General features: G+C 39.9%; 3 protein-coding genes across 6 annotated transcripts in view; 1 reads left to right on the top strand and 2 right to left on the bottom strand.

Annotated features, from left to right (window-relative positions):
- Positions 1–1822, bottom strand: part of LOC144005071 (parvalbumin alpha-like) — a 16236-nt gene extending 14414 nt beyond the window's left edge. The window contains exon 1 of the mRNA XM_077502970.1: positions 1674–1822. The gene's annotated coding sequence lies outside the window, so the exon portion shown is untranslated. The remainder of the gene's footprint in view (positions 1–1673) is intronic.
- LOC144005068 (regulator of G-protein signaling 9-like) lies at positions 533–12880 on the bottom strand. 4 transcript variants are annotated; one of them, XM_077502960.1, is made up of 19 exons: positions 11535–12880; positions 10594–10690; positions 10308–10358; positions 10134–10240; positions 9218–9269; positions 9092–9150; positions 8946–9022; positions 8749–8830; positions 7664–7726; positions 7415–7444; positions 7267–7328; positions 7017–7130; positions 6841–6956; positions 6678–6765; positions 4993–5131; positions 4838–4920; positions 4639–4762; positions 3114–3511; positions 533–1862 (listed from the first exon to the last, which is right to left on the bottom strand). In XM_077502960.1, the coding sequence occupies exons 1-19, from the start codon at positions 11601–11603 to the stop codon at positions 1700–1702; spliced, it is 1974 nt and encodes a 657-aa protein (XP_077359086.1). In that variant the 5' UTR covers positions 11604–12880; the 3' UTR covers positions 533–1699. The 4 variants fall into 4 exon arrangements, with proteins under 4 accessions (XP_077359086.1, XP_077359087.1, XP_077359090.1 ...); XM_077502963.1 differs by lacking the exons at positions 533–1862; positions 3114–3511 and having other exon boundaries at positions 4437–4762; positions 11535–12871; XM_077502961.1 differs by lacking the exons at positions 10308–10358; positions 10594–10690; positions 11535–12880 and having other exon boundaries at positions 10134–10238.
- LOC144005070 (guanine nucleotide-binding protein subunit alpha-13-like) lies at positions 12231–19955 on the top strand. Its single transcript, XM_077502969.1, has 5 exons — positions 12231–12702; positions 13958–14184; positions 17201–17251; positions 18036–18236; positions 18377–19955. The coding sequence occupies exons 1-5, from the start codon at positions 12420–12422 to the stop codon at positions 18746–18748; spliced, it is 1134 nt and encodes a 377-aa protein (XP_077359095.1). The 5' UTR covers positions 12231–12419; the 3' UTR covers positions 18749–19955.
- Positions 19956–20235: the final 280 nt, after the last annotated feature.

A 20235-nucleotide genomic window follows, 5' to 3' on the forward strand; every position in this document is an offset into this window, starting at 1 on the left:
AGCTGGGCTAAAGCATAGATAAAACATAGGGCTAAAGCTACATTGCACCTAGCTAGCTAGCTCTAGCTCCCATGGTGCTTGTTTACCTTTTAGGGAGCTAGCTAGCTAGCACATAGGGCTAAATCTAAACTACACCTAGGTAGCTAGCTAGCTCCCATGGTGCTTGTTTACCTTTTAGGGAGCTAGCTAGCTAGCACATAGGGCTAAAGCTAAACTGCACCTAGCTAGCTAGCTAACCTGCATGGTGCTTGTTTACCTTTTAGGGAGCTAGCTAGCTAGCTAGCACATAGGGCTAAAGCTAAACTACACCTAGCTAGCTAGCTAGCCCCCATGGTGCTTGTTTACCTTTTAGGGAGCTAGCTAGCTAGCACATAGGACTAAAGCTAATCTGCACCTGTGGCATTGTTTATACGTTCTGGACCTGGAATTCCATTTTCATATACCACTAATTTAACCATTCATCCTCTGAATATTTACATCACACATAAAAAATACTCGTGACGTGAATAAAACACATGGGTCCTTAATAACCCTGATTTTAAGACACGTTATTTATTCACGTACTCATCAATGAGGCACTTGACACAAGTAGTGGAATGTACCCGTCCAACGCCACACCATTTCAACAAAAAATTTCCATTCTTGAATCTGTAAACATGTTCAAACAAGCGTCGCTCACGCCGAGCACCAAAACATCGCTATAGTACAAAAAAACGGCGTCACATACAAAACTAGGTTGCTAAAATGACTTTGCCACAAGAACCCATCTCAATGTACAGTTTTGTTTATGTCCAGTGAAAAACGTGTACAGTAAACCCTGCGGTACAACCCTCAATATGGATTCAAATTAAAAAAAAAAAAATCTTAAATTTAATTTTACCCTTCTCACATACTTTATACATAACCATATTTAAACTGAATAAAACACTTGCTAAAACACACTTTTTAAACATGATAAAATGTACAAAATACTGCATTTTGGTGACTGTTAGATCGGTGTGTTCCTTTAAGAGGCGGAGCCTGTTGGTGTGATGTGGTCTGTGGAGAGCTGTGGATGACAGCAGTCTGTGTGCGTGTGCTTTCTGTGTTGTACTGTTCTTCTGGTGCGATAGAAACAGATGAGAAGTCACCGGCTCTCCTTTCCCACATATGAGGGCATTACAGTAAGTAAGTATACTATAAAATCCCATGAAAAGATTGCTTAAAAATCTGTAATATAGCAGGGGAACACTGTATTAATCTTTTCATAATTCATATTAAAAAAAAAAAAAGTTTTAATTTCCATTTCATTTAAACATTTTAGTTATAAGAAGAAAATAAACTCACAAAATGTGCATGTTTTTCACTGGACTGCAACAATTAGAAAACTAAGTTAACACCAAAGGGCTCAGTCCGAATGTCGTCTTTGGCAATTTATAATTGGAGTTTTCCGTCCAAGACAGTATGTTTGCTTTTTCATTGACATTATTAGTCGGCGTAAGGCAAAAACTAAATAAGGCGACTACTAATCAGTAAGGCTGCAGTGGGGCTACTCGGAATGAGGTTTGAATGTGAACGCTACAATTCACTTTGAAAAGCTTTTCAGACGTTCAAACAGCAGATATTAGAGGGTCCCATTTCAGCTGGAATGTTACAAAGAAGGCTGAAAGAAAAAGGAAAAACCCTTTCGGTACCTTTTTTCACTTTTCTTTTCTTTTTTTTAGCCAGCCCCGTTGTGAGGGGTGAGGCTCTCCCAGGGGCAGATGATCTCCTTGGCTCCCAAAGCACCCTGGGAGGTGGCCCGGTTTTCCTCGTCTTCATCCTCGGACTCGATGGGGTAGATCCGACACTCCGGGGGGATGTCCACCTTGATCTGGAAAAAGCTGCCACACGGAAGAGGATTAATTGATCAGTCCTCTCACCAGTAATAAGAGAATAAACACAACAATACTCCCAGTTGAAGTTTACTGTCAAACTAAACACAACACATTTAAACTAAGCACATATGGCAGTTATGCTTTAGATATGTTTGTTTAATGGTAACAAACTGAAAAACGTCATAGAGGAGGTAACGAATAGCATCGGTGTTGTGGTGTTGTAACCCTTTACACAACAGATACTTAAACACAAACAGGGGAGCAAAACAAGTAGACACATAATGCTCAAAAGTATATCTTCTTTATCCTCTGCAAAGAATCATATTTGCGTGTCTTGTTTTATTTTTTTTTCCCCAGAATTTTTTTTTCAAAAATAAATAAATAATATTTTAAATGAAATTTAAATGAAATGAAATGTATATTTTTTATTTTAAATCAATAAATAAAACAAATGTAATAAAGTCAATAGGCAGTTTGTGTTGTTGTTTTTTTTTTTTTATTCTGTTTTTTTTTGGCTGGTCTTTGCGTGTTTTGTTTTGTTTTCCCCCCCAGAATTTTATTTTATTTTTTTTGTGGCACAAAAAATAAATTCATTAATTAAAAAAATAATAAATTAAATTTAAATTAACTTAAAATGTAATTGTTTTTTAAAATTAATAAATTTAAAAAACTGGATAGGCAGTTTGTGGTTTTTTGGGGTTTTTAAAAAAAATAATAAAATATTTTGCATTTTGCCTGGTATTTGCGTTTTTTGGGTTTTCCCCCAGATTTCTTTTGTTTTTTGTTGTTTGGTGGCACAAAAAATAAATTAATTAAAAAATATTTTAAATTAAATTAAAATGTAATTGTTTTTTATTTTGAATAAATAAAAAAATGTAGAATATTCAATAGGCAGTTTGTGTTTTTTCAACATTTTTGGGGGATTTTTTAAAGCACATAATTGGCATCAATTATGCACTGATTTTTGCGATTTGCAGGGCAACCTCTCCCCTAAAATTAGCTAGTGTCTACATTATACTGCCCCCAAGTGGTTAATGCATGAACATCAGAAGACTAGCATAATGTGCATTGAATTGATGCCAAAAAAAGTGGCAAAAATGGTTTCATTCTTTGCATTCAATTTAATTGCCATTCTCCCTTTTAAAAAATACCATTTTAGGCTGGTGCGGATTAATGCTACTTTCTCATCAAAAGTCCAAATCTAGCATATGATAACAAATAATTTGATGATCATCTCTATAAATGATTTCCACTCACTTGCCAATCCTCCTGGACGGAGCCTGGCTGGAGGCGTCCGGACTAATCGGCCGAATGCGTCCGCCGGCCCCGGCGGCCGCGTGGCACCTTGGCGACAGGCTGGCGAAGACGGCGGAGGGAGCGCCGCCCACGCCGCAGCGCCGCCTCAGCAGCCGCCGCAGCGAGAGCGCCACCCGCGACTTGCACGTCGGGCCGGGGGCCCGCGCCGCCTCGCCGCCGTCCCGCTCCGCCTCTCCCCCGGGTTCCGCCCGCCGATCGGAAGCGGAGGTGCTGTCCGGCGCTACGCTGACGGGGGACGGGCACGGGACGGCGAGGGAGGACGAGGCGTTGGCGGTGGGCGAGTCCATGAGGCCGGAGTATACGGCTAGGTGGGGCACCGGGGTGGTGAAGCGGCATAGCTGTGCGAGCGAAACACATAAAGAGATTTCGATGTTGCGATTTAAAAACGGTAGGAATTAGGGCTGAGCGTTTTTATTATATTTTTTGAAGCAGATTACATAATTGAAAATTTGTCTGGGACCATATTATCCAGCTCTAGACAAATACCAGCAGAATATGGAACATTACAGGTGCATCACAAATATTTGAAACAAAATAAACATAAAATAAATGGATAAATAATAAAACATATGATTTTTGCTTACGTTTTTTCATCATTAGGCTCCTCAGTTGACAGTACAACTTAATGAGGATGGTCGTCATTGGCCGGATGGACATCGATGGCGGGGGAATGACGGACGGGACAGACAGATAAGGTGCTGCTGGATGTTTTATTAGTCGCCATGACATGCATGTGGCAGACTTTACAAATTGTGTGTGGAATTCATGGATGGGGGGTGGGTGGCAAACAATAAACAGAGGCAACAAACAGAAATATGACGCATGGACATTGTTGTATATGTATATTTTATGCTCATTTTCTTCACACAATGCTTTTATTGTTCTATTTAACAGTCACTAAAGCAACACATATTGGGGCTAAGATCAAATTTATTGAATTGTTTATTTTATTTATTTATTTTTTTAATTCAATAAAATATTAAATAAGCATTTTGCATTTTGTAAATATTTTATCATTTATATTATTTATAATTCATCAATTGATCAATTATTTGATGAGAAATATTTTTTTTAAGTAAACATTATAATAACCAAATTTACAGTACAATCATAATGATGACACGATTAAAGGTTTTACCAATTTAAATCTGTGTGAATTTAAAGGTGATTCATATTTATTTTTTTATTTTTTTTACACAATCTAACAATAATAATGATTACAATCATAATTGTAGTGAATACAGTACACTAACAAAAGTCATGCATGTTATTATTGTCTTTATTTTTTTAATTAATTGATGTTCGTTCTTTACATTTTTGTATTTGCTTTTTGTTTAAGAAAACTGAAAACTATGGATGAAATATTGAAAAAAAGAACTGCCTAAAATGATGAATATGACCTGACGCTGAACAAGCTTACAGATTCACAGCATCATCATTTTGGCTTGCTGAGTTTGCTCATGACCTGCGTGATGTCGACGGGCGCGTTGGCGGCCATCTTGGCGCGCTCCTCCAACTCCTGCTGCCGGAGGATGATGGGACTGAGGCTGGGCCGCCGGTTCTTGGCGTTCTGCTCCAATTGGGCGTCCCTGGGAAAACGCAGGCAACGTTAAAAAAAATAAATAAATAAAAAAAATAGACTAAAGAAGGCGCCAACCACCTACGTGAACTTGTGCTCCTCGGGACAGATGGCCTTCTTCAACGTGTCCTTGAACACCTGAGATTTCATGTAGCGGCCGTACGAGTCCTGCGATTCCGCACGCAGCGGTGAATTCTTTGAAAGGAGAACGCCGGCAAAGTTGGGTGCGCGCTTACTGACTTTCTTCATGAGCATGTAGATGTGCGTCTGGGCGGCGTCCAGCACGTATCTGTGCGGATGCTTCAGGCCGTTCACCGTGATCTCCATCGTCTTCCCGTCGATGTTGATCCACCTCGGGGCGCCGCGGGCCAGGAAGGTCCTGCGGTAAGAACAGCATACGTACATATTTTCCAGTAATTATTGAATTAACTCATTCACTCGCAGCCATTTTCCCGTTCGCTCCCGCTTCCGGCTGTTTTACTGGATTTGCACTGATTTTACAAGGCCCACAGAATATTGTGTTCTATTGATATAAAAACATGACACCGACCAAAAGAAAAATTAGAGTCTCTTCTTTCATCAGGAAAAAAAAAGGATTTCGATCTGTTTCCGTTTTGCAGCAATTATCATTAGAAAATAGCTAAGTTTTATCATTATTCACAAACTTGTTCAAAACTGTGGGGAAAACAGTTCGTTGCAACATGGCCCTGGTTGATTTCTTATACTCTGCTGCCACCTGCTGGCCGTTTTTGTAATAACTACCATTGCTTCAACCGTTCTCTTCAGTTCAGAAATCTTCTGTATGCGCTAGCACAGTGGTGTCCAAACTACGGCCCGGGGGCCATTTGCGGCCTGTCGTCCATTTTTCAGGAGCCCGCAACATATGCTAAAAATGGCATTTGACTCAGTTCAGATGTTTGGAGATGGTCAAAGTAAGAAGGGAGGTGCCATTAAAGGTTATTTTAGTTAACTAAAACTAACGAAAAAACTAAAACTAAAATTCAAAGAACAATAGTTACCGAAATTACCGAAACTGTTTTTTAAAAAACTAAAACTAACTGAAACTACTATACATTTTATGTTTACAAAACTAACTATAATTATAGCAAACATGTCCTCCGTTTTAGTCTTTGGTAATTAATTGAATGCATGAGCCTTTGGGGATGATTTTAAATGTTTAAATTTTTAGTAGATTTATTTTGATATTAACCATAATAATGACGTCTGAAAGTATGTCACACAGAAGTGACGTCATCTAGCAGAAGCCAAGAGAAAAGCACCTTCAGATGACGTTGCTCCCATGGTGTTTTTTAAATATTGCGCACAAGTAATACACTTTTTTTTTTAAACTAATACTAATACTGAAACTAACAAACTAAACTAAAACTAAGCATTTTTTAAAGAACTAAACTAATAAAAACTAACAGAACCACCCTAAAAACTAACTAAAATGAAAAATTCCAAAACTATAATAACCCTACTACCATATTACAAATAAATTGGTTTATATAGTGTAGCATTTTTCTAAATATGCAAAAGAACAAATAAATTAGTTGTCCAATTTTTAGGACTAAACACAATTTCTCTTCATAACATTATGTGGCCCTTGCGTCCTTCTGATTTTCTGTATGTGGCCCTCAAATGAAAAAGTTTGGACACCCCTGCTCTAGCATAATTTTTTTTTTTTTTTAAACATATAAATACGTCTTTGGGATACTGTTAATATTTAAAATAGACCGTGTTTATACGTTTTTGGGAGAAAATGAGTTAATTAGTTACATACATTTTGCATATTTTGTTGTACCCCCCAACCCTCTACTAGAAATAATCCATAGAATAAAAAATAAAAAATAATAAAAAAATAAATAAAATAAAAATTAAAAAAAAAAAAGGAAAAAAAACTCCTGAATGAGTAATTCATTTACTTATAGATCTGCTCGGCTTTCTCCCGCATTGTCGCCGCCGTGCCCCACTTTAAATCCTCGCAGCCTTCCCAGAATGCCAAGTTTTCACCTGCAAAACAGCCACCATTTTGTGTTTCAAAACGTCCCCCGTAATCCTCCGCCGCCGTCGTCATCATCATCATACCGCTGAACTCTTTCTTCAGAAAGCGCCTGAAGTCGTCGCGCCCTCGCGGGTCCAAGAGCAGCTCGCCGAAGCTGAACGTCCAGCGCTCCACGCGCATTTTGGTCGGCGTTTCCACACTGCCGCAAAGAAGCCAAAGTAATGGAGTCGTGCGTCACGTAATGCGATTGTGTACTTACTTGGGCATGTTCAAGGTCCAGTACGTGACGTCGTCGGTGTGCCAGGGGTTGCTGGGAAGACATTTGGACAGGAACGGGTCGTGACTGTTGTAGGTGGCGCAATATTTCACCAACCTGGACAAGAAAAATAAGAAAAAAATTGTCATGCCATCCTTGCAAGTTGTTCATGATAAACCAAATGTGGTAGAATAGAAACAAACAGAACAATTTGAAATAATTCACCAAAGACAATTATGGACAATAAACGTACGCGCCGATGGACACGGACGACTTGACTCTGGGCCTCATGATGGACTGCTGGGTGAAGATCATCTACAAAGTAGAGGATATAACGTATACCAAAAATATAAGACAAAAGAAATCACCTCATAAGACAAAAGCAAATGTGAGAGTCTTACAATTCTCTCATAGTAGTCGGGCGTTTTCACCTGTGAAAAGAAAAAACAACCCAACGTGACGATAGAGATTACCAACTAAGAAACGTATGAAATATGACCACTTGAGAAGAAAGAGAGCAGCAAGAAAGGCCTGCAGGAGATAGAAGACAAGGGAAAGACGAAAACATGCTTAGTCAGAAAAAAAGCATATTAAGAAGTATCACGGAATAATAGCTGACTGATGGAAATTTCCGTCCGCTCACCTGTTACCTCCTCTGCGTTTGGATCGATTCGCCGATCGAGTCCGTAGTCCATGGCGCTCACGGTGCCAGGCTGCACTCGCACACACACATCAACATAAGTCGTAAAAATATGAACACTTTCTATGATTTGGACTTGATATGTCACCCAAAAAACAATAGGAAGAATCCCGATGTGGACATTCAGCTTTAGAGGTTGCATTAAAATGTATCATGATTGAGCTAATGAAACACACCTTTGTTTATTAGTACCTTTAAAAACACATTTTGCAACTTGCTGTCGACTGAAAATGACATCACAAGGGCCCAGGTAACCAATCACAGCTCAGCTTGTGAATGTCACATGACCAAACCTAGAAAACAGGTGAGCTGTGATTGGTTACCTGAGCCCTCGTGATGTCATCTTCAGTCGACAGCAAGTTGCAAAATGTGTTTTTAAAGGTACTAATTGTCTGTGAAAAATAATGAAAAATGTCAAATTAATTATAGACAAAATATTATTTTTTTTATTGCTATAATGGGCTAAATAAGTGAAGTATCCCTTTAATTAAAAACAGTTTAAAAAAATGATAATAAACAGCCATTCATTTGAAAAACTTACATTAATACAAAATAAATGATTTTTTTTTAAATTATACTAATTAAATATTACATTAAATTAAAATATATTAATTAATTAATATCAGCAACTAAAGTTGGAATGTAAATGATTAAAAAAAAAAAAATTTAAAATACATCTGGTTTATCATTACACATAAGCATCATGAAGAGTTTGTCTTATCAGTTTGGTAGAATTTGACTACTCAAAAAACATCACTGGCAATTAATAATAGACTTAATACGTGAACTTGACAGTAAATCGACGCGAGTCCAGTGCGGAGGCAAGCGACGTAATTCTCCGATGCGATGTGAAATATTCATCAGCCGTGACCTTTTGGGTCTGACGGGAGATGTGATGGCAACGTGGCATCGTGGGTAGCGATAATGAGATACCCCGGGAAGAAAGGAAGACGCAATTTATTCCCAGCCGTCAAGTGGATGATGTCCACGTAAAGCGTGCAGACATATGTGTACGTGTGTGCGCGTTTGTCTCACCGGGGGTCTGTGGACCACCCAGTAGGCCCTCTCCTGACAGTCAAACACCACGCGGTCCGGTTTCTTCCTCTCCTTGGCGGCCCTAAGGTCACGCACAACACTCTTTTCATTTGATTTTCACATCATTACTCATTTTTGTATCCCCAAACCAAATATGGCTCTGACAAAAACAAACCCCGATTTTGTTCACATCCTACCTGTACTGTTCTTTCGCCTGCATCACTATGAAGTCCCACTTGTGATTCATCCACTTGTGAAGGCGATTGTACTGCTCCTGAGATGACGACACAAGCGTCAACGACCCTCAGCGGCGGCAGTTGGGGTCGCGATCTCGTTCCCTGACCTGCTCGTGCAGCTCCAGGATTCCCTTCTTGCGTATGTTCCTCTTGGCCAGGTAGATGGCTGTGGCACAGAAACACGTATTTGAGCGTGCGGTTGGTTCATATGCAGAAACTTGTCACGCGCTCACCGTAATCCGTGTCCTCCACGGGCCACTGCTGGGCGGGCCAGAAGTATGGTGTCTGGAATGAAAAGTAGTCATCCAGCAGCAGCCAATAGAAAAGCACCTTCAGATGACGTCGCTCCCATGGTGTTTTTTTCAATATTGCGCACAAGTAATACAAATTTTAAAAAAACTAAAACTAACACTTAAACTAACAAAAACTAAACATTTAACACAACTAAGCATTTATTAAAAGGATACTTCACTTATGCAGCCCATTATAGCAATAAAAAGTTAATATTTAGTCCATAATTATTTTTGATATTTTTTTTATTTTTCACGTACAATTAATACTTTTAAAAAAACAATTTTGCCATTTGTTGTCGACTGAAAATGACATCACGTGCTCAGGTAACGACCAATCGCAGCTCATCTGATTTCTAGGTTGGGTCATGTGACATTCACAAGCTGAGCTATGATTGGTCATTACGATGAGACCATGTGTGAGTCAGTGAGTGATATATAAAAAAAATAAAATAAATTTAAAAAAAAAATGCTTTTTTAAAAGAAGCAATTGTACATGAAAAATAATTAAAATATAAAATTTATTGACAAGATATTAACTTTTGACTGCCAAAAATGGCTAAATAAGTTAAGTATCCCTTTAAATAACTAAAACTAATAAAAAACACCCTGAAAACTAATTAAAACTAACTAAATAAAAAAAAACAACCTCAAAACTAAATAAAAAATAACTATAATGAAAATTCCAAAACTATAATAACCCTGGTGTCAACATACTATTAGCTTAAATTACATGTGGCTATATATTATGTATTTGCTAATTCTATGCTAAAGCTCACTTAAAGCACATGTGCTATACAAATGAACTTGCGTTACTTTAAATCAAAAAATAATTTTCCAACCAATTTTCTTGTGTTACCTGGAAGCGATAGAGGGACGCGTCAGGCTTGAGCAGCAAGCGTTTGTGGTCCTGCAGCGGGTACACAAAGCCCAGCGCCACCAGCATGGAACCCAAACTCCTGGCCTCTGACCACAAGCGACACTCATTCGTCTGGTTGTGTTGACTTTGAAAATGTTAAGTCCTAAAACTCACCTCTCGTGTCTATTTGGAATCTGTCTGCCAGCCACGCAACCACATCTTCCCCTAGAGACCACATATGCAAATGACATGTCTGATTTTCTTTCACTTCCCTCTCTGTTGTCATTCCGATTCCTTCCTCCTACTTTTTTTTTTCCCCCCTCACTTTGACGAGTCCACGGGGTTGTCATGGCGACAAAATCTGCAGCGCTCGAGCGTCTCGGCTATCAGCCGCTGATTACACAATCACTCAGCATCAAGTGCGCGTTACTCATCAGTGTGCGTGCGTGTTTGCGCTCACCAGTAATAGCGTGCGGTATGGTGGTGATGACCAGTCGCTGCGGCTGAGACTTCACTCCCGATTTGGGATCTTGCATCTCCAGCAGTACCTTTTCCACCTGCGGGGGGAGGAAGAGGTTACCGTGACAACCCATTGGGTGAGGGGGCTAGACGGGTTGCTTTGACAACAGATTGCGAGGGCGGCTTGGGACTGAAATATCTTCTAGGTTCTTTGTCACAGAACTTTAAAAATATGAGCAAAATTTGCATGTCACCATTGATTGTTGCTTCATGCTTTGAATCCCGTTTTTTTTTTCGTGGCACCTTCACATCGTAATAAGTCCTCTGAAAAAAATTGAGCACTTCCTTAAAATGACATCCTACACCCTTGAATCAGTTAACATAATTTCATTTTGCGTGAAATTCTTGAGTATGTTTGATGCTGCTTCATGCTTGGAATAAAGTGTTATATTAGAGCACATTTGCATGGCAGTAAATAAAACTGTCTTGAGATGACATCCGCCAACTTAGAGCTCAAGCAACACAAAAGTGTAAATAACGGTGCCCACGCCTTCCTCCTCCTCAAGCGTGATGCGGGCGAGATGAGTCAAGCTCCTGTAGCTGGATTAACTTTGTTCTGTATGGGGGCCGCTTCACTGACAATGATCCTGTCTTAATGCTTATTAAACTGCACGACCTTATTAATATGAGGAGGTGAACACTGAACAGTTCAGTAAGTAGGAGATGACATTCTGATAACATATACATTTCTAATCATGTTTACTGATTTATTGGTTCATAAATTGAAGCCATGCAAACAGCATCATTGCAACTAATCCAAGTAAACAGTCTATATAAAATAGATGATGCCCCACCATAACAATACATGTTTTGTTTTCCATGCCTATGGATATACTATCATGGAGCCTGAGGGCAGGCTGTGTGTTTTTGTATGAGTCTTACCTTTTTAAGACACGACATCCGTGGCCGATACCTCTGGCCGTGATCCCGCAGAGTGTTTCTAATTGTCATGATGCCAGATGATGATGATAATGTCCACTTACCAAACACACTCGCAACTGCGAGCTCTGTGTCACGTAGGGATGCTGGCTGGAGGGGACTTCAGATAATCAATACCGGTGGTGCCTTCATGTACTCGCCTCAAGCTCGGAAAGGGGAGTGATTTTGCTATTGTTGGCAAATCGACAGAATTACATTGATTGTTTCCTACATGTTTAACAATATATGCTCAGGGGTGCGTTTTTTAATTACAATAAGGCCCTAATTAGTTAATTATATAATAAACGTTAGCATTTGTTTTTAATAACTTTGTCAGTACCGCAGTCCTTGAACGCACCATATCTCAAAACTAACAAGAGTCGACCAATGAGAAGGCGACGGTTTTTTCTACCACAAAAATGACAATAACCACCAGTCCCCTCTAGAGGGCGGTGTTCATTATCAAGAGTTTAAAGTTTAGTTTTATGACCGTTACAGTGTTCATATCAAAATAAAATGCAATTTTTTTTGGTCGCTTGTTAATTGAAATGTGTTAATTAAAATTCACACACCCATGACCTCCGTTTGAGCTAACATGGCGTCCTCCTCCCCCTAGTTTGTGTCATGTGTAAACTAGTCAATATAAATACGTTTTTTCCCGGACGTCTGACCAGCCAGACGATAAGATATGTCAGCTTTTTAACGAGCTAATCACACCATATCCCCGCACACCGCAGACGGCCGACCAAACAAGTCTACTTCCTGAGTGGAGGGAAGGGGCTTGGTCCCGTGCCTCCTGACGCCGCCGCACAGCGCAGCCAAATTAGCATCGATGAGGCTCTCGCGAACATGGCGGATTTCCTGCCGTCGCGCTCCGTGCTTAAAGTTTGCCTTCCCGTGTGTCTGCTCAACAGCGGCGAGGTGGAGCAGGTCCGCCGCTCCAAGGAGATCGACCGGCGGCTCTCCCGGGAGAAAACCTACGTGAAGCGCCTGGTGAAGATTCTGCTGCTCGGCGCGGGCGAGAGCGGCAAGTCGACGTTCCTCAAACAAATGCGGATCATCCACGGCCAGGACTTCGACCAGAGAGCCCGCGAGGACTTCCGAGCGACCATTTATAGCAACGTAATTAAAGGTAAAATTCGAGTTGTAAAAAATGCATAAAATGGCGGTTTTTCTTAACGTGTGATCGTGTGGCTAGGCCCGCTTTTTGTTGCTTAATAATGGCCGGGAAAAGTTTGCCAGAGAGGCACATAAACAGTTCTCGACACACCCTACACGAGAGCCCCCTTCTGCCTGTTTAAACCTGTTTTTAAGCATACATTATCGTTTGTATCGCCGTTTAGTTTTAAATTAACTTTTTAAAAAGCGACTAAAATAGCTTTAGTGGGAATTATTGATAAACAAGCATCTCAAAATGGGACGGAAGGCGCTCCTGTGTGGCCACTTTTCTCATTGAAAGTATGACTAAGGTCAACGTGCAATACAATAAAATAGACTCAAGTGTAATAAATCATTGCATAGTCAATGTAGTGTGTTTCTAAAGTTAATATTGAGTTTAGTTACAAACTTAGTTACATGGTTATTTAGGCGTGTGACCTTGGCAGTAGTACATTGACATAATCCGGTGTTTCCCAACCGTTGTTGAGTCGAGACAAGTATTTTGCATGATAACAATCTCACGTACGCCACCAAACAAAAAAATATGTAAATTAGGTTAGGTTAAGTGTTCTTTTTGAAGTGTAGTGGAACAACATAATAGTTATGCCTGACACTAAACGTTGCTAGCATAGATAGATGAGCTCATTTGTAGTGGCGAACCCTAGTAGGGAAAAGCCAAAAGTTTACGTAGTGATTATTTTGCCGTGACAGGCAACTCAAGTCCAAATTGTGTGCCGTTTAATGTATACCAGCTCTTGGTGTAGTGGATAGAGCGCTGTCCCCTAAATAACGTTCTGTACCATTTTATTTATTTATTTTTTTGATTGTTTACATTTTTTTTTGTAGCTAGTATGGCATCGTTTGCTTCAATTGAACAGTTATGCAGTTGGACAATTTGCGAGAAATCTGCAGACAAAATTACCGCTGGAATCGGGAGCGAGTTGAACCGTAACACGTCAGCCTACACATCGCGCTAAAATAACCTATTCACGGCCAACCCGTCCGTAATCACGGCAAAATAGCCATTCGTGATAGGCCAAGAATTCCGATTGACCAATCGGAGCCATTCGCGGCAAAATAACCACCGTCTTAAGTTTAATTCTCTATGTCACAATGGATCGTAATGTACTTTAATTCTTATAAAAAATAAGGGGTATTTATTCCGTGTATTTTTATTTTTTTCTAATTAATATCAAAACATTTTGATGCATAAAATCAACCCTTGCCAGGCATACGCGTGTTGGTGGACGCCCGCGAGAAACTGCACATCCCATGGGGGGACCCGGGCAACCAGCAGCGCGGCGACAAGCTGATGGCGTTCGACACGCGTTCGGCCAAGATGGTCCGCGGGCAGCTGGAGACGCCCGTCTTCCTGCAGTACCTGCCGGCCATCCGAGCCCTGTGGGCCGACGCCGGCATCCAGCACGCCTACGACCGACGACGCGAGTTCCAGCTGGTAGGTGGAAAAAAAAGACATCAATGTTCCTTTTCCTCCCAGCTGACTGTTTGAGTGGACAGTCATGTGACGCGATCAACTTCCTGTTTACAACCTTCCTCCTTGTCGTAAGATGCTGACATTTCGCCCAGATGCTCGCGGATTAACGTGACGGCAGATTTCGATCGGCTCGCGTCGTCTTGACACTTCCTCATGTCGCTTTCACATGAAAATCCACTTTTTTTATGTTTCATTTTTTGAGTTGCACAAGCTTCTCAATGGTGTTTTGTTAACGCCGGCGCACAGACACAAGTGTGATCGGAACTGGAATGTTGATCTGTCGTTAAACTGCTTTATGCTTACAAACCGGGGGCCTTGGCTCGCCCGCTTTGTGTTATTTGCGCATTTAAAGTTCTACTTTTTTAGTTTGCTACCTAAACAGGCAGCCATCGACAAAAGGTATTAAGTTCAAGGCTGCAGAATTTAGTTGAGCATATGGAATGTATGTAAAGGACGGGCAGAAAAGGGGCGTGGTTAAATCAGGCCCTACTAGTTTGCTACTTAAAACAGGCCAACGGTAATGCTTGACTCATTGAGCCATTTCAGCAGTACAAAGTTAATATTTTGTCCAAAATGAATTTGATAACTTATTTTTTTATGTCTAATACCTTTAAAAGCTACATTTTCCACTTATCGACTGAAGATGACATCACCTGTGCTGAGGAAGTCGGTAGCGACCAATCATGGCTCAGTTTGCTGACCAAACCCAGAAAACAGGTGAGCCGTGATTGGTCGTTACTAGGGACGTAACGATATCCAAACATCACAAGACGATATTAGCACGATATGAAGCGATATTGTAAAAAAAAAAAAAAGCACAGTATTGTGCTTTTGTAAATAACAGCAATGCATATAAACCACCTACAATCTCTAATAACAATATTGAGGCACTTATTTGCTAATGTAAGCACACATTTATCGCTTCACAAGAAAATTAGATTCCCCTTCATCTGACAATTAGCATAGATTTTAAACAGAAGGCCAAAACATCCCTAATGAAAATTAAATTGCACTAATAAACTAGCCATTAGGGGGTGCTAGAACTGCAGAAATGGAAATCAATCTGACTTTTTTTTAAACAGATGTGTTCCTTTTAAATATTGTGAACGTGACGACGACGATATTGTGGCAGTTTTAATATCACGATATTGCCCTTATTGTTACATCCCTAGTCGTTATGTCATCTTCAGTTGACACCAAGTGGAAAAATGTGTTTTAAGGGTATTAATTTGGGGTGTGCTCAAAAAAATCGATACTGCAATATATCGTTGCGGGCCTCATTACAATACATGTATTGATACGCAGGCGTCCGAATCGATATTGCTCGTTAACTTTAAAAAGGCGGTTAACGTTTGCCTTTGCTGCTTGCATTGTACCTAAAAAATAAAACCCAGCAGTGTCTTTGAAGTTAATTGCCTTCAATTAATGCAAAAAATAGCTCACCAGTGATTGGACACTATGTCTTGCTAAGAAAATTTGAAAGCAGAGGAAGAACATGTCTTAATGTACCAATTTTCCTATATTTTGTTTCAAAAACGGAATAGAATGTGTTACATGGAAAAAAAAATGCTGTTTTTATTTCCCCAAATATTTCAAATAAGCACATTTTAGAGCTGTAATTTTAATACTTTGATATTTTTGCTCATATCGGCTCATGCCTATTAATAAATTCTCCCAGTGTGTCTGTGAAAACTGCTCCTTGCTCTGCAGTGCGTACACATTTAGACCAGGCATAAACCAGAAGCGCGACTAACAAAAACATTTTTTGTCATGCAGCATAATAAACATAAACATATCCTTTAGGTATACATATGACTGTTATTATAAAATGCAAGTAAATTAATGTAAAATATATATTGGGATACATATGTATCGCGATACGTATCGTATTGTGACCACTGTATCGTGATACGTATCGTATCGTAAGGTTGTAGTATTAATTTTATACAAAAAAATAATGTAGTTATCAAATTAATTCGACAAAATATTAACTTTTTACTGCTTAAAATGGCTCATTGATCCCTTTAATGATGTCATCGCCGTTAAAAAAATAAATATAAAATAATTAATTTAATAAGTTTCAGTTGATGTTTTCGGGCCTGATCTCAATGTTATATTACAATACAATACAATGTGCGTTGAGTTATATAGATATTAAATAATGTTCCAGTTTTGTTTTCACAGCACACGGAAAATCTCACTTCTCGTCTCGCTTCTCCTTTTTTTTTTATTCCCTCTCTCGCCCCGTCTGACTGATTTGTTGACAGTTTTGAAACGTCACCCGGCGCATGTAACTGTTCAACTCGTCACGGACACGCCCTAAATGGTGCCATTTTTCCCTGAAAATTTGATGGTAATTTGCTGACATAGGGGGAAAAAAAACATGTTCTTGAATATTTTTGTTGCTGCTCCACATTTCAGCCCATTTAGTGAAAATGTGAATATACTTCTCAAGTCAATTTGCAACGTGTTCACCTAGGTTGTCTATTTGTGCCTCTAAAATTTTATCTTAGGGGTTACTGTGCAATAATAATAACAAAAAAAAGTGAGTCTGTAGCCCTGCACACAATACAGGTTCTTCACGTCAGTTTAGTTTTTGAAACGTTTGACAAATGCGTCACTAGGATTGTTTGCATTTTTGCTGTCAAATAGTGAAATTAACACAAAATGCATGCAAAGGTTGTTCTCGTGAGAAGTGGCATAACTAAAAGCCCCAGAGAGACACCAGGAAAAACGATAAGGGAAATTTCTACACGCGCAGATGAAGGAATGCATGTGAGTCTGTGCGGCTTCGTGTTGGGGCTTGCATTAATTGCCCCTTCAGCAGAAGCTACGAGAGGCACACGTTAGTGTCTCCCTTTTTTTTTTTTTTTTTTTTTTTTTTTTTTTTTTTTACACGAGTGCGTTTGTGTGACACGTCCAACTGCATCATTCGCATGCGACTTAACTGTAACGCGCTTCTGTGTGTGTCTTGCAGGGCGAGTCCGTCAAGTATTTCTTGGATAATCTGGATAAGCTTGGCGAGCCGGTAAGTTTTTTTTGTTTGTTTTTTGGGAGATTCCTATGTTGACATGATGTTGAAATCCAGCTCCCCTATTTTTTATTTTTATTTTTTTTTTTTTTGAGGTTATGGTCTCATATCTCGCATGTCTAGACGACATCGTCGCCGCTGGGAGAGACGATAAAATAAACGCTTCACCACCAAGACAATACAGTTTAAAGCAATGGTAGTTATTACAAAAACGGCCAGCAGGTGGCAGCAGCGTATAAGAGATCAACCAGGGCCATGTTGCAACAAGCTCTCTTCCCCAGTGTTTTGCACAGATTTGTGAATAATGATGAAACTTGGCTATATTCGAATGCTAATTACTGCAAAACGGAAACAAATACAAATATATTTTTTTTCCCCCCCAGATGAAAGAACCTACTGTAGTGGATGTGCAATTACACTTTATTATATTACAGCAAAAAATAAACAAAAGGTAGCTGAGTTATTTGTTTTTTTTTTTAGCATTCAAGTTTTTCTTATTTAAAATTATGTTGTGTAATTCATTTTCTTGTGATTTTTTTTAAATTCAAAATTATGTTTTAGCATTGATTTATCTTTTATGTTATTTTTAATAAATGATTTACAAAATTATAAAAATTACATTTCCGATTAAGGGAGTAAAATGCTTTATGTGAAAAAAAAAAAAAAAATCAGAAGGTAAACTTAAAAAAACAAACATCATTGCTGCCCGATTTAAAAAAATAAATAAAAATCAACACATTTTCCCATAAAAGTCAAATAATCGTGTCTCTGCGTGTTCCAGAATTACCTGCCGAGTCAGCAGGACATCCTGCTGGCGCGAAAGCCCACCAAGGGAATCCACGAGTACGACTTTGAGCTGAAGAACGTCCCCTTCAAGATGGTGGACGTGGGCGGCCAGCGGTCCGAGCGGCGGCGCTGGTTCGAGTGCTTCGACTCGGTCACCTCCATCCTCTTCCTCGTATCCTCCTCCGAGTACGACCAGGTGAGGGAGGGGGCTTCTTTTCTTCTTTCCAGACCTGAGGGGAGATAACCAAATTAGTTACATGACAGTAACTTTCCTGACGTGGGTTATTTTTAGCACTGTTAATTTGTGTTACGACTGACTTGAATGCTTCCCCGCAGGTTCTGATGGAGGACCGTCTGACCAACCGGCTGTGCGAGTCGCTCAACATCTTCGAGACCATCGTCAACAACCGCGTGTTCGCCAACGTGTCCATCATCCTCTTCCTCAACAAAATGGACCTGCTGGAGGAGAAGGTGAAGAGCGTGCCTCTCAAGGACTACTTCCCCGAGTACAGCGGGCCCGAGCACAGCCTGCCCGACGTGCAGGCCTTCATGGTGGAGTGCTTCCGGGCCAAGCGGCGCGACGCCACCCAGAAGCCGCTCTACCACCACTTCACCACCGCCATCAACACGGAGAACATCCGGCTGGTGTTCCGGGACGTCAAGGACACGATTCTCCACGACAACCTCAAGCAGCTCATGCTCCAATGACCCCCGTACACGACCTTCAAAGGGGACTCTAGAAAAAAAGAAGGCGTCGGCTGCTTTTATGTTAGTCAGTCGTGGTTTGGTAGTTTGTGACGCTGTTGAGACGTCGTTTGGTTACGTTAGAACGTTTCACACGGGGGGGAATCAAGAGGATGCTCAAAGGTTTCATCCGTGTCGTTTTTTTTTGTCCGAGCACTGAATTTATGCAAATAATACGAGTCGGTTGTTGCACTGTCCCGCGCTACTTTGTGAATAGATAAACAGCAGACACTCCCCCTTCTACCGTTTCTTCCATATCTTCCCAGCTCACGAGTTGGACGTCTGCAGGAGAAACCGACTGAACCTGTGATGCCTTAACAGAGACCAAATTACTGTTTAAAATTCTGCATTTGTGCCAGCAGTTATTTTGCAGCCGGAGTGCCTTGAGAGATCAGGTGTGCTAAAGGAAATTGTGCAGTTTCATAAATTATGCAATATAAATATATTTGTTCTTCTACCTATGCTGTTGCGATGGTGACTAGATGGCAGGATATTCATAAATTGACCCATGTATCCACAAAACGTGTTTCCCAGCTACTTGTAATTGCCTATTGATGGCACAAGATGGCAGCAAAGCACAACTTTTCTATTAGAAAGGGTTATGACACCGAAAACATCTGCGAGGGACACAGTATACTGTCATTTTCATAATACAAACTGGCATAGATAGATGAACAATAATGCATTATTTGTACTAAATAAAAAAAAAACAACAACAACATACAATTAATAAGTGAAATTTGATATTTCCCATGACAGTGCATTAGAGACAACTTTCTAGTAATAGCTAGTGTTTTGCCTAATAACCGACACTTCTCTCAGGGTTGATTTTAAAAAGTAGTCAAGAATCTCCATTAAAGCTCTAGGCTCTCTTTTCCGTTTTATTTTGGCCAAACGCCACACACTCCTTCTTTGAGCTTCCCAGTTTCCCCCCGTTTCAAAAACAAGTTTTTGGTTGTACATAGCCAAATCTGTTTGTGTTGTAAATAATGCCTAGGTTTATCTCATTGTTTGTAAATGGTTGTAGAAACGTTTTTGTTCTAAATCACTGCGTTTTTCAATTGTGTTTTTTTTGGGTCATTTGTTTTCTGTCATCTTATTGGAAATTAACTTCCTGTGTCAACTCTCATACCACTCTGACGTTATCAATAAACACACTTTTCTAAAGAAATGTTCAAATTTGATTGAATTTTCGTCATGCCCGTTTACCTAAATAAAAAAAAAAGAGAAAAAAAAAAGTTGAGTTTCTGTTTCGTTTTCAGGGGATTTTCACGCCAAACCGGAAACGCGCCTGAATAAATACGTCAAAATTTCAGCACGCCATAAATTAAAGTAAAGGTATAACAGTTGCTTCGTTTATTTACAGTCTTATAAAAGAGGAGATGCGCTTTAAACGACTAAAGCACTAAACAGACCAACTTTATCCATTTCTGTTCAGGCTTCTGAGTGGC

This window comes from Festucalex cinctus, chromosome 17, assembly GCF_051991245.1.
Source record: "Festucalex cinctus isolate MCC-2025b chromosome 17, RoL_Fcin_1.0, whole genome shotgun sequence".
NCBI lineage: Eukaryota > Metazoa > Chordata > Actinopteri > Syngnathiformes > Syngnathidae > Festucalex > Festucalex cinctus.

Bases quoted from the DNA above. Each gene is read 5' to 3' on its own strand.
- LOC144005068 (XM_077502960.1), bottom strand. From the start codon at position 11,603: ATGACAATTAGAAACACTCTGCGGGATCACGGCCAGAGGTATCGGCCA. The intron at 10,241-10,307 runs GTGAGTTTTAGG...GCTTGTGGTCAG, and splicing joins ATTCCAAATAGACACGAGAG to AGGCCAGGAGTTTGGGTTCC. The intron at 9,151-9,217 runs GTGAGCGCGTGA...TCTGTGCCACAG, and splicing joins CGTGGAGGACACGGATTACG to CCATCTACCTGGCCAAGAGG.
- LOC144005070 (XM_077502969.1), top strand. From the start codon at position 12,420: ATGGCGGATTTCCTGCCGTCGCGCTCCGTGCTTAAAGTTTGCCTTCCC. The intron at 14,185-17,200 runs GTAGGTGGAAAA...TGTGTCTTGCAG, and splicing joins GACGACGCGAGTTCCAGCTG to GGCGAGTCCGTCAAGTATTT. The intron at 17,252-18,035 runs GTAAGTTTTTTT...TGCGTGTTCCAG, and splicing joins TGGATAAGCTTGGCGAGCCG to AATTACCTGCCGAGTCAGCA.